The sequence below is a fragment of the Rhagoletis zephyria genome, unplaced genomic scaffold, assembly GCF_001687245.7.
Source record: "Rhagoletis zephyria isolate East Lansing unplaced genomic scaffold, Rhagoletis_zephyria_1.1 Rzeph_scaffold_02756, whole genome shotgun sequence".
NCBI classification, from domain to species: domain Eukaryota; kingdom Metazoa; phylum Arthropoda; class Insecta; order Diptera; family Tephritidae; genus Rhagoletis; species Rhagoletis zephyria.
The window spans coordinates 19,314-29,676 of NW_016159840.1; the positions used below are offsets into that span (position 1 = coordinate 19,314).

The 10,363-nt window shown below is 35.5% G+C and overlaps 1 protein-coding gene across 1 annotated transcript in view; it reads left to right on the forward strand.

The window, feature by feature from the left end:
• The first annotated feature begins 3,291 nt into the window (after positions 1–3,291).
• Positions 3,292–10,363, forward strand: part of LOC108367655 (sodium-coupled monocarboxylate transporter 1) — a 23,798-nt gene continuing 16,726 nt past the window's right edge. The window contains exons 1-2 of the mRNA XM_017622324.1: positions 3,292–3,502; positions 6,299–6,446. Coding sequence (XP_017477813.1) covers positions 3,292–3,502; positions 6,299–6,446 — 359 coding nt within the window. The remainder of the gene's footprint in view (positions 3,503–6,298; positions 6,447–10,363) is intronic.

A 10,363-nucleotide genomic window follows, 5' to 3' on the forward strand; every position in this document is an offset into this window, starting at 1 on the left:
TAGTTCGGTCGCAGTTTTGTTTCCACAAAGCACATTGCAGGAAAACAGTTTTCATTCAGAATTATCGTCACAGAAGTTAATTTCCTCTCCTCTCCTCTGTATAGAGAGCAAATTGTTCATAAGTTGGCCTACTGAAAAAATTCGTAAATCAATAAGGTCTACTCTCTTTTCCATATTCATAATGTGGGTAATTTCTTAAAGAATATTTATACTTGAGCGAATGGACAGCTATGAACTGTAGCTATAGAAATTACCCCTTCTACATCACTCATACGTGCCGTAGGACACTATAAGCTTCTAGTTTTTTAATGTGACTCATACGCAGCGTATTTCCATATTCGATTGATAAGAGCTTAGTATGTCGATTTTTTTTTTTTTTTTCCTAAAAAATTATGATCAGGGGGAGGCTACATAAAACTCAATTCAATTAAATTTGCGTTTTTAGTTTTTTGCACGCATTCAACTAAACCCGCCATTCGAAAAGTTATAGTAGAGGCATCATATTAATCGGAGCTTCAATTATATCGACAATTTAGGGTTATATAACCTTATGTAACAAATTTCAGACTTTAAGCTTGTTTCCTTATCGTTTATGCTGCAAATCCTGGCATTCGAACCATAGCGCATTGATAGAAATTCTGAGAAATATTGTAAATTTTTTTCTATCATAATATTGCAAAGTATCTTAGCTTAAACCTTTACATGGCTGTATTCCTGAATTCATTTTAAATAAAAGTAGTAAAAGTAGTAGTAAAAAGTAGTAGTTATAAATTCAAAAGTGAGTTTGTTTGTTTGTTACGCTTTCACGCTTTAACAACCCATCATCATGAAATTTTGCACACTGTTGTTATTTAGCTCAATTTAAAATATAGCATAGTTTTAATCACGATTAGACAATGGGGCGTGGCACCTGCCATGCTAGCGGAATTTTTCATACTGCATATCTCTGGAGATATTTATGGTAGAGAACTGGAACTTGGTATGGAGGTATATATAACCAATCCCATACTCCAAGAGAAAATTGGGCGTTATTTTAGAAGGGGCGTGGCACTTCATATACAAAGTTTACTGCCAGAAATATTTTTAATGCAGCTTGCCACCTGTTTGAAAAATGTTATGCAATTAAATTTATAAAACAAATGTCATACTACAATACGGGTATCAAAAAGCACAATAATACTTTAAAGGCGCAGCCAAGCACGCCAGGCTATTTGCTAGATATAATATAAATTAATGTGCAAAATATTTGTACTAAAAAATTGTGTTTTTTTTCGATATTTCGGATTTTCTTTTATTGATGAGTCAAACAGTTTGTATTTTCATTGTCTAACATTTATGGTTGATTCAGGCACACCGTGATCTTACAACGCAACACTTGGTACAATACTGTAGAGCTGAAATACTTACAGTTACGCCAAAAAATTTTCTGTATATTTTATAATAATGCATTTTTTCTTGTGGCCGAGATTAAGGTATTTTCTATACAAAAGTATTTTGTACGTAGTAAAATGAAAAAAAAAAATAAAAAATTTTGAAAAGTAGAAAAAACCTTACCCTATACAAAGACGTTAGCAAGTTTATTTACGTTAGTTAGGTCTTGGGGTTACGCTTTCGATTTTTTCCCCATTGCAAAAAAATAAAAAATCTGTGTAAAGTACTTTCACGTAGCGTTCACCATAACCCCTATAAATTTACATTTTAATAAAAGACGTAAATTCCTTTGCAACTGCTTTCTAGTTGCGCTAAAATAACTTTTCACTAAGACCCATTCCAGACTCACACACCCACAACTACGATGCTGGTGTCATTCGTATAAGAATGACCATTTCCTTGTAACGGTACGAGTATAACGGTCTTTTATGGAATTAAAAGATTAGTTCACTTTGCATCGTTAAGCTTATTAAATTGTTGTATGGCACGTTAAGAGATAGAACTGACAGCAAAAAAGCGCATTGTGCCCGTAAGGTGACAAATTTTGTGCGCAAGAAAAGGATTAAATATCTATGCGAATACGGGCTATGCAGATACATATGTACATATATGTATATAGTAAATGGCTTATAAAAACAAATGCAAAACTGAGCACTGAACTGCAAACTTAAATGTATTTAAAAATATGAAAACATCGAAAAGGGAAAATGAAAGTAATCAGAAAACTTTCATAGTTTCAGGCACATTTTGGTGAGTGGTATTAAATGCAGTGATAATGTTTGCAATAAAAAAAAAAATATTACAAAAGTAAACAACTCTTTTATGGAGAGCATAAATTATTTAAGGTCATAAATGGGGAAGACGAAAATACCACCTTAATACCACCTCGACGACGAGGCCCAGATGCTCCCCATAAGGAGCATAACACAATGCTCCGCTAGTAGTTCCTAAGAGAGTGCCACAGACGCGGGCACACGAACAGACAACTGCTCGCAGAATAGCCCTCGCCAAGGCATGTCAGAAGGCATCTCTACGAACTGACTGGACCCAATTGCATACCGGCAGGCCCTATAATATAAACTATCGACTTGTGGGCACACAACCACCTGACGTTGACGGGACAATAGCCCAACTTCACACTGGCTCTTGCAACAGGTTAAACTCATACATGAGTACATGAGTCCTTATGTACAGCCCCTGTCGAAGTTGCGCACTTCCTGGGTCTTCCCTTAGCTAAACCAGACGACAACGCAGGTGGATGAGCCGACTCGAGCGGTGTTTATTAGCCGCTAAAACAACAACAACAACAAGGTTTGTTTAATTGGCAAAAATAAAACGTTGACAAACAATGGAAAGTCCCGTTATTTTCTAGTAAACAGTTTTAATATATGTATATACTCGTAAAAATATTTCGACTATAGTTTTCCCATAGTGAAGTTTCGCACTAAATCGGTTTTGGTGGTTGAAAAATTCAATAAAAATTTTTCGTTTTTAGCGACGGCTGTTTACGAATGCACCCTGTTTAACATCGCTTATTTAGCCGCATCAGTTTTAAGTGTCCCATTGCCTTGGAGATTTGGCATTCACATTATATTTGCAATTATTAGCTATTTCCAGTAAATTCTTTATGTTGTAACACAAAACATATTACTACAAACTTCCAGTTATTTAACTTATTGTGTTTGCAGGTCTCTTAAGAAACCTGAAAATATTACATAAATAAAAGTCATATTTTGCTGAATTTAAGTTAATAATAATCTGTAGCAAAGCATTTTTTATAAAATTTTCTTCTAACCACCCTATTCTTCTTGCAGTTCCTACTATAAATTTTAAGAGGTAACATAAAACAACAACAACGAAATGGCAAAACAGCTGCGCACACTTGGCTGGGACTACTTCATGTTCGTGGCCTTCGTTTTGATCACCGTCTTCGGTCCACTATGGAAACGGATTTTTGGAAAGAAAAAGCAACGTAGTAAGGCTGATTATGTCTTTGCCACAGGCGGCATATCAATTGTGGCAATTATGCTATCAATCGCACGCGGCACGCTGGGTGTGCGAACAGTGTTGGGTAAGTGTCAAGCAATTAAACCTCATTAGGGAGCCTATGTACATATGTATGTATGTAGGCGACAAAATAAAAGCGGTATTCTTTTCAAAGGGAAGAAGATGGTTGTAAAAAAATTAGTACTTGACTTTTAAGTGCTTTAACTAAGATATTGCCGGGTATCAGTGTTGGATAATGCATAAAAATTTGTATTTCTCTTAAAAAAGTAGAACCAAGGAGCATATTTCATACCTTTTATGTGTATTACACATTAACCAATACATACATATGTGTAAATGAAATCAGTGATGGGCAATATTTTATTTACTTAAAGCTCGGTACTAAATCAAGAACTGTGTATGTACTCAAGTATTTTAAATGTCAATAAATACCGAGTATGTTAAAATTTACATATGTACTACAAGTGTGTTTAATGTATTTACAGTATTTATTTTCACAGAACTAATTACTGGGTGTGAAAAGTATCAAGTTACTTTACCATGATTAATAATCCCCAAAACCCCGAAATTATCCCAAAATCCGGGAATAATACAGGAATATTCCGGAGAATATATGTAGATCCATAGTACCAAAAAGTAAAAAAAAACCCAAAGACATGACAAAATAACTATATAGAGAGCATTCCTTTTTATTGTCAATCTTTAACATAAAAAAGCAAATATTATCGATACAAATATGAAAACTACGGTGAGTGTAAGTATTTTTTTAGCCGAGTTAAAGTATTTAGGCCGTTTAGAGCTATCAAATCATAAAATGTCGTCTGCATGCTAGGCTTTGTGATGGTAATACCAAAGATACCAATCCCCTTAAGTTTAAAATAGTTCCAACCTGGTGAACGTGTAACCTTCTGGCCAGTCCCACACCTGGTTCTTAATAGGGATGTCGTAAGAACATCGATGCATCGATGAAGTATCGATGTTTTGCTTCGATGCATCGAAAATTTTCCACTCGATGTATAAATAGTCGATGCATCGAGACATCGATCAAGTACATGAACGGCCAAACATCGCTTTGTCTAAAGTTCATAGAGAGGAAGGTGCGATTTTATAGCGCATGCAATGTTAGTATAATAAAGTACAAGTTTCAATTGTTTTGATTTTTTAAATTTTTCTTTGGCTAACTTGCACTTTATTATACCCAAAAAGGTTCTTAATGTTTTATTTCCATAGTAGAAGAAACTACATCGATGTAAGTTTCGATGCATCGATGCGAGATAAACTGACATCCCTAGTTCTTAATATTTTCAACACAAATTCAGTAACCTGGCATTGATAAAATACTACTTCTCAGTACTGCAGCTAAGTACATCCAGAGGTATGCATCATGACACTTTTAGATTATATGGCAAATATTTTCTTTTAGTGCCATACCTCGGTAGCAAATTCCAGTCCTCTGCCATATACATATGTCCAATAACCTTTATTTTCCTCATAAGTATCAATCTGATTTCTATTATCTCCACACTAAGTTCCAGTAGTCTCACACAAATACCCTCAGAGATATTTATGCAGTGCGAAAATTCCAATTTCTATGGAAGGGGCCACCTCCTCCTTGATTAATACATTTTTTGTAGTATTTGACAATTTTTAGGAAGTCTGTAGTAAGTGTGCCAAATTGGGTTCTGATCGTGAATGTGGTTAAGGAAGTAGCCTATTTTACAATACGGGACATAAACCATCGGTGCTCGAAATTTCATTTTGACATCTCTATTGTAATGTTTGATTGAACTTATTAATTTATTTTAACTTTATTAAATCCGTTCGGTCGTTTCCGCACAAACAAACAAATTTTCAGTTATAATATTAGTCGGATTATTTCACTTCCTGAACCGTTAACCGAGCTTTAACCCCCAAAAAACGTAGCGATATATATTTTTTTATTTTTTTCCGATACAGAAACGCTGCTACGGCATCTAGACTGCATTTTTGCATCAAAAATATGTCGGTTACAGTTTTTCGGTGGTTTGGGCTCGATATGTAAATCTTAAGTTTATGTGTATTTAGTATACAAATAGGTACTTTGAATAAAAAAGTATTTAAGTATGCCCATCACTGATTAAGTAATTCCACTAAAATTCATTTACCCAATTTATTGAAGCAATTCTTATATAAAATGAGAGATTACCTTCTTTAGCCAAAATTTAAATTTTTATCAGCTGAAAACACCAATTATAGAACAGTTAGATATTGAACACGCACTGATACACAGTTACGCGCAGGTGCTTCATTATGTTGCACGAATTCAGAAGGAGAAGAGCTTCACAATACCACAGCAAGAACCGGCGAACTAGCCTCTGTGTATATACATATTTATTTATGTTAATCCGGTGATTTGTTGCGCTTACTGAGTCAAGCATCTTTTAAATAACTGAAATATATTTATGTAGGATTTGCATATAACTACATACATATTAACATAATTTTTTTGTGTCGCTCCTTCACTGCTGCTGAAGCAAACAATTTAAATTTAACCATAAAAAACAAAAACAAAAAAAACCTTCGGACGGTCTCTTGGAGAGATTACACGCACATTATGCAAATTGAATAACTTACCTGGCGCTCGGGTGGACTTTTTTAATTTTCAGTTTTGTTTACCCACGCAACACCCTTCCCGCTATTGTGAAAATTTAATATAATAAATTCACTGTTATTCATTTTTTTTTATTCTTTTAAGAACAACTTATGCAGTAAGTGCCACTGAGTGTGCTTGCATATTTTAATTATATACATATATATACATACATACATACATACATATATCCACATTTGCATGTATATACATTTTAAACGCTTATTACAGGTTACCCCAGTGAGCTGTTCTACCGCGGCTCGGCAATGTGGGAGATTATCTACGGCATGGTCAGTGCGTATCCCATTGTGTGCTTCGTTTTTGTGCCAGTTTATTTTAATTTGGGCATAACGTCCGTCTACCAGTACATAGATTTAAGGTAAGTGAAGGAATTGTTGTGAAAGTGATTTTTTTTTTGAACAATTAAATTTAATTGCTTATCATCAGCTGGAGCATAATCATTTCAATGTGAGCGAATGCGGCAACAGCTGCGGCCGTAATGGGAGGCATGCAAGCTCCTTACTACCTTTCGTTAAACACAAATTACTTAGCAATTGAAGACGAGTATTTAAATAGAATTTGTCGGAAGTGTGCAAATCAACATTTTTTTTTTTTTGCTGAAGGGTTAAATAACTAAAAGCTCTGTGTACATTTTTAGCGCTTAATATCAAATATGCGAAATTTTGAATTGTGTCACTTTTGAAGATCGTTTGCGATATTTACAACTTCTGAAACGCTTAGTCCATGGCAAGCAACCATGCCACCAACGCCTTTCCACTCACAACTAGTTGAGCCACAAAAAAAAGCCTTCGAATGTGCTGTCGACAGAGTTTTAATTAAGCGCAAGAAACGCTCGGACACTCACAGCTCCTGAACGAGCAGCATTGCTGAAAATAATAGCGTTCTACAGCGCGAACAACAAAAGTAAACAGTGAACTTCTGCAACAGCATTTAACAGAATTTTAAATTATTTAGTGCGTACACTCAAATATCATTAAGCCAGCTAGCAATTAGCAGCCCCATCGCTTGGCACTCCTCTGCGCGCGCAAGTCCTTTGCTCCAGTGCTGCTCTAATTCTGCATAGATTTTACATACTTGACTTCTTTGTGCGTTGGTGTTGGGCGCAATACTAAATATGTAAAATTGTAAAATTGTCACTAAATTGTTTTCGCATCGAAAATAAGTTAACAAATTTGTTCTCAAATGTTTGCGCGTTTAGTGTTTGCATATAGTACATACATACATACATACATATTCATTTAATTGTGTGCACACCACCACCACCACCACTCTGGTACAGTGGTTGTCATAACTGACGTCGACATCGTGCCATTTGGGAGTTTTGGAATTTAATTTAAATGGCAATATAGAATTTCTAGCATATTTTGCCAATTGGCTCTTATTCATTCAATTTAATTGCACACAGCTGTTGGTGAACAGCTCCTTAAATCGGTGTAAAAGCCCAGTACGCGAGCAAATGCCTTTGTGTTTGCTAGTAACAGTTGTGCTTTGCCATATCGCTTCTAGCGAGAAAGCCATGCAGTGATTTACGCCTCCTAAGCCCCACTCCCAGATATAGTGTAGCGGACTATGTATGAATTTCCTGGCTTCCTTTGTAAGGTTGTTTGTTTTCATTTCTGTTAAAAACGGCAAATTAAGTAACCCTGCAAACCATTTTTACAGAGTATTCTGAATCGTAAAGAATTTTTAAAGAATTCGGAAAGATCCCATCCGATTTTTTGCCGAATTTTCTAAAATGAAATAAATTACGCACACTTCCATTCTTTTACGAAATTTCGGAAAAAAATCGGTAAAGAAATGAAAATAATGCTGCTATGTGAAGAATTTCTTGCAGACTTTTTTCAGAATTTTCTTTATTTTTCGTACAGAAATTTCTTTACGAGTTCGTGTCAACCACTTCATATAATTTTCTTTGAAGATTCGGAAAAAAATCGTTACAGAAATCAGATACTCCTAAAGATTTCGTTAAGATTTCGGGAACTTTGGTTTGCAGGGAATGTATAAAAAGTGGTTTGGTGTTTGCTAGCAACTTTCAATCTAAAGTATTTTCAATACTCTGCCTTAAAAGTTGTGAAAAGTGACATTCCTTTTGTTCCACAAATTTTTTGTAATTTTTGATGCCTACTGAAAATTCAGCATAATACGCATAACTAATATTGAGAAGGTCTGGAAACGTTGCCGCTGATTGTTAGCCGATTTCTATATACTAATAATATACATGTCGGTTTTGTTTTTGCTTAAAAATTACTTGTGCATATAATAAGAAGCTACAATTGAAACAAATTTCCAGACTTTCAGAATTCGGAAATGATTCACATGGATCGGCGTCCGAAGATAGAGGCATCCTAAATTTTGCATGAGCACTTAGTAGTAAAAAAAGTCTGCAGTCGTTAGATTCCACGTAATTTGACCGGAGCTCAAAAAGAGGCTGGTGTAGGCTGGTACAAAGAAATGCTCAAAAAATAATTTGTGCTGCTTCTGAAAACGATTGGAGTATTGTAACAGGTGACGAAACTTGGATTTACGCATATAAGCCCGAAACAAAACAACAATTTACTGTTCGAGTGTTTCAAAAATAAGCAAAATCAAAACAAATTACATGACAACCTGATAAAGAGGTAAAGTTTGAACACCCACATTGGACCGTGTGAATAAAAAATAAGCAATTGCGTTCTTTTAAAAATTCAGATCTTTTACTCGATTTAATCAAACAAAATTGAAGTAAAAGGTATGAAATTTAAAGAAAAAGCAATTGCCTAGTTTTTATTCATATAGTCCATTAAAGCTTTTTATTAATAAAAAGTGTATTTTTATGTTCTCGTATTTATCTGTTTAACTAGTTGTTGTTGGCATATGCCCGACTCATTCAATAGCATGTTGAATATAAACTTATCATGGAACTCATTTCTGGCACATCTTCCATGAATCAGATCTGTGAAAGTAAAGTGTAAATTTACTTCCATGAACCCAAAATGTATCGAGGGTAGTAAGATATCGACGTATCTTCCATGGAACTTATGTCCAAGGAAATCTTGACAAAACCCCACATTGTCCACAGTGCCAAATCTGTGAGCTCTTATTGCTATTGGCAGAGCATCACAGCTGTGCGCTAATTGATATGCCAACCAAGTTTACGCAATGCCCGGCATATTGACAAAACACCTTTCGCCGTGTACTTATATAGATAAATGCTGATTAAGTGCACCTCATCAATATTGGCATACATATTTACATAAGCATGTAATATTTAATTACATACATACATACATACATATGTACTTATATTTACAGCTGTATTGTTAAAAAAAAGGGAAACAACCCTAATCGAATGCGTTTAATGCCTCCTATGTGGGGGGCGGGGGGAGGGGGGAGAAAATCGTGTTCCTTACGCACTCAGCTGATGGTGAGCAATCAATCAAGTGGCACACGCCTACAACGTCGCTAAGTATTTGGCAGCTGAGCAGTAAAAGCATACTCTCAATTACTCCATTCAATTCGCCTCATTCGCAACAACCTCCCCTCCCACACATTCCCGTGTTATTTATTATTAATATACATATCTCTGTTAGCTGCAAAAATATTCAATTATATGCGCTTAAATTGACATTAAGGGCTTAAAGCGTCAATTTCCGCACTCGTTTCGCGCTTCACTTCCGTGCTGTAGGCCTAAATGGTTTTCCGATCAATGAGTCGCACGCAACAAACACACACAAACGCACACCACACATATGTAGGTACACCAGTGAATATATATATATTTGTGCTTGAGTGCTTGGGGTGATTTCAATTTGGTTGCACTTTTGTTTATTTGTCGACAACAAAATCGTTTGGAGCACATTTGCTCATTCTGCTACATACATATATGTGGATGTAGTAGTATTCGTTGGTGCTCATAAATATATATTTAGATTTATGCCGATGCACATTGAATGTAGAATTAGCGCCGTAAGCTTTTAAATGCCTATACATGATTAACTTCGGTGGTATTTGCATGTGTTCATATGTGTACATACGCAGCAAAAAATACGATTACCACAGAAAATGAAATGGAATCGAATTAGGCGATGGGAATCGCTTACACTTTCACTTCAAGAAGTCATTATTTTAACGTGGCGATGTCAATGGCCGTAAGCCCTTACTAATGCTGCGGGCATTACCTTCGAACGAAGGCAGATCGNGCCGTAAGCCCTTACTAATGCTGCGGGCATTACCTTCGAACGAAGGCAGAACGCATGGATAACAAGTAAGAAAGTCTAAGTTCGGGCGGAGCCGAAC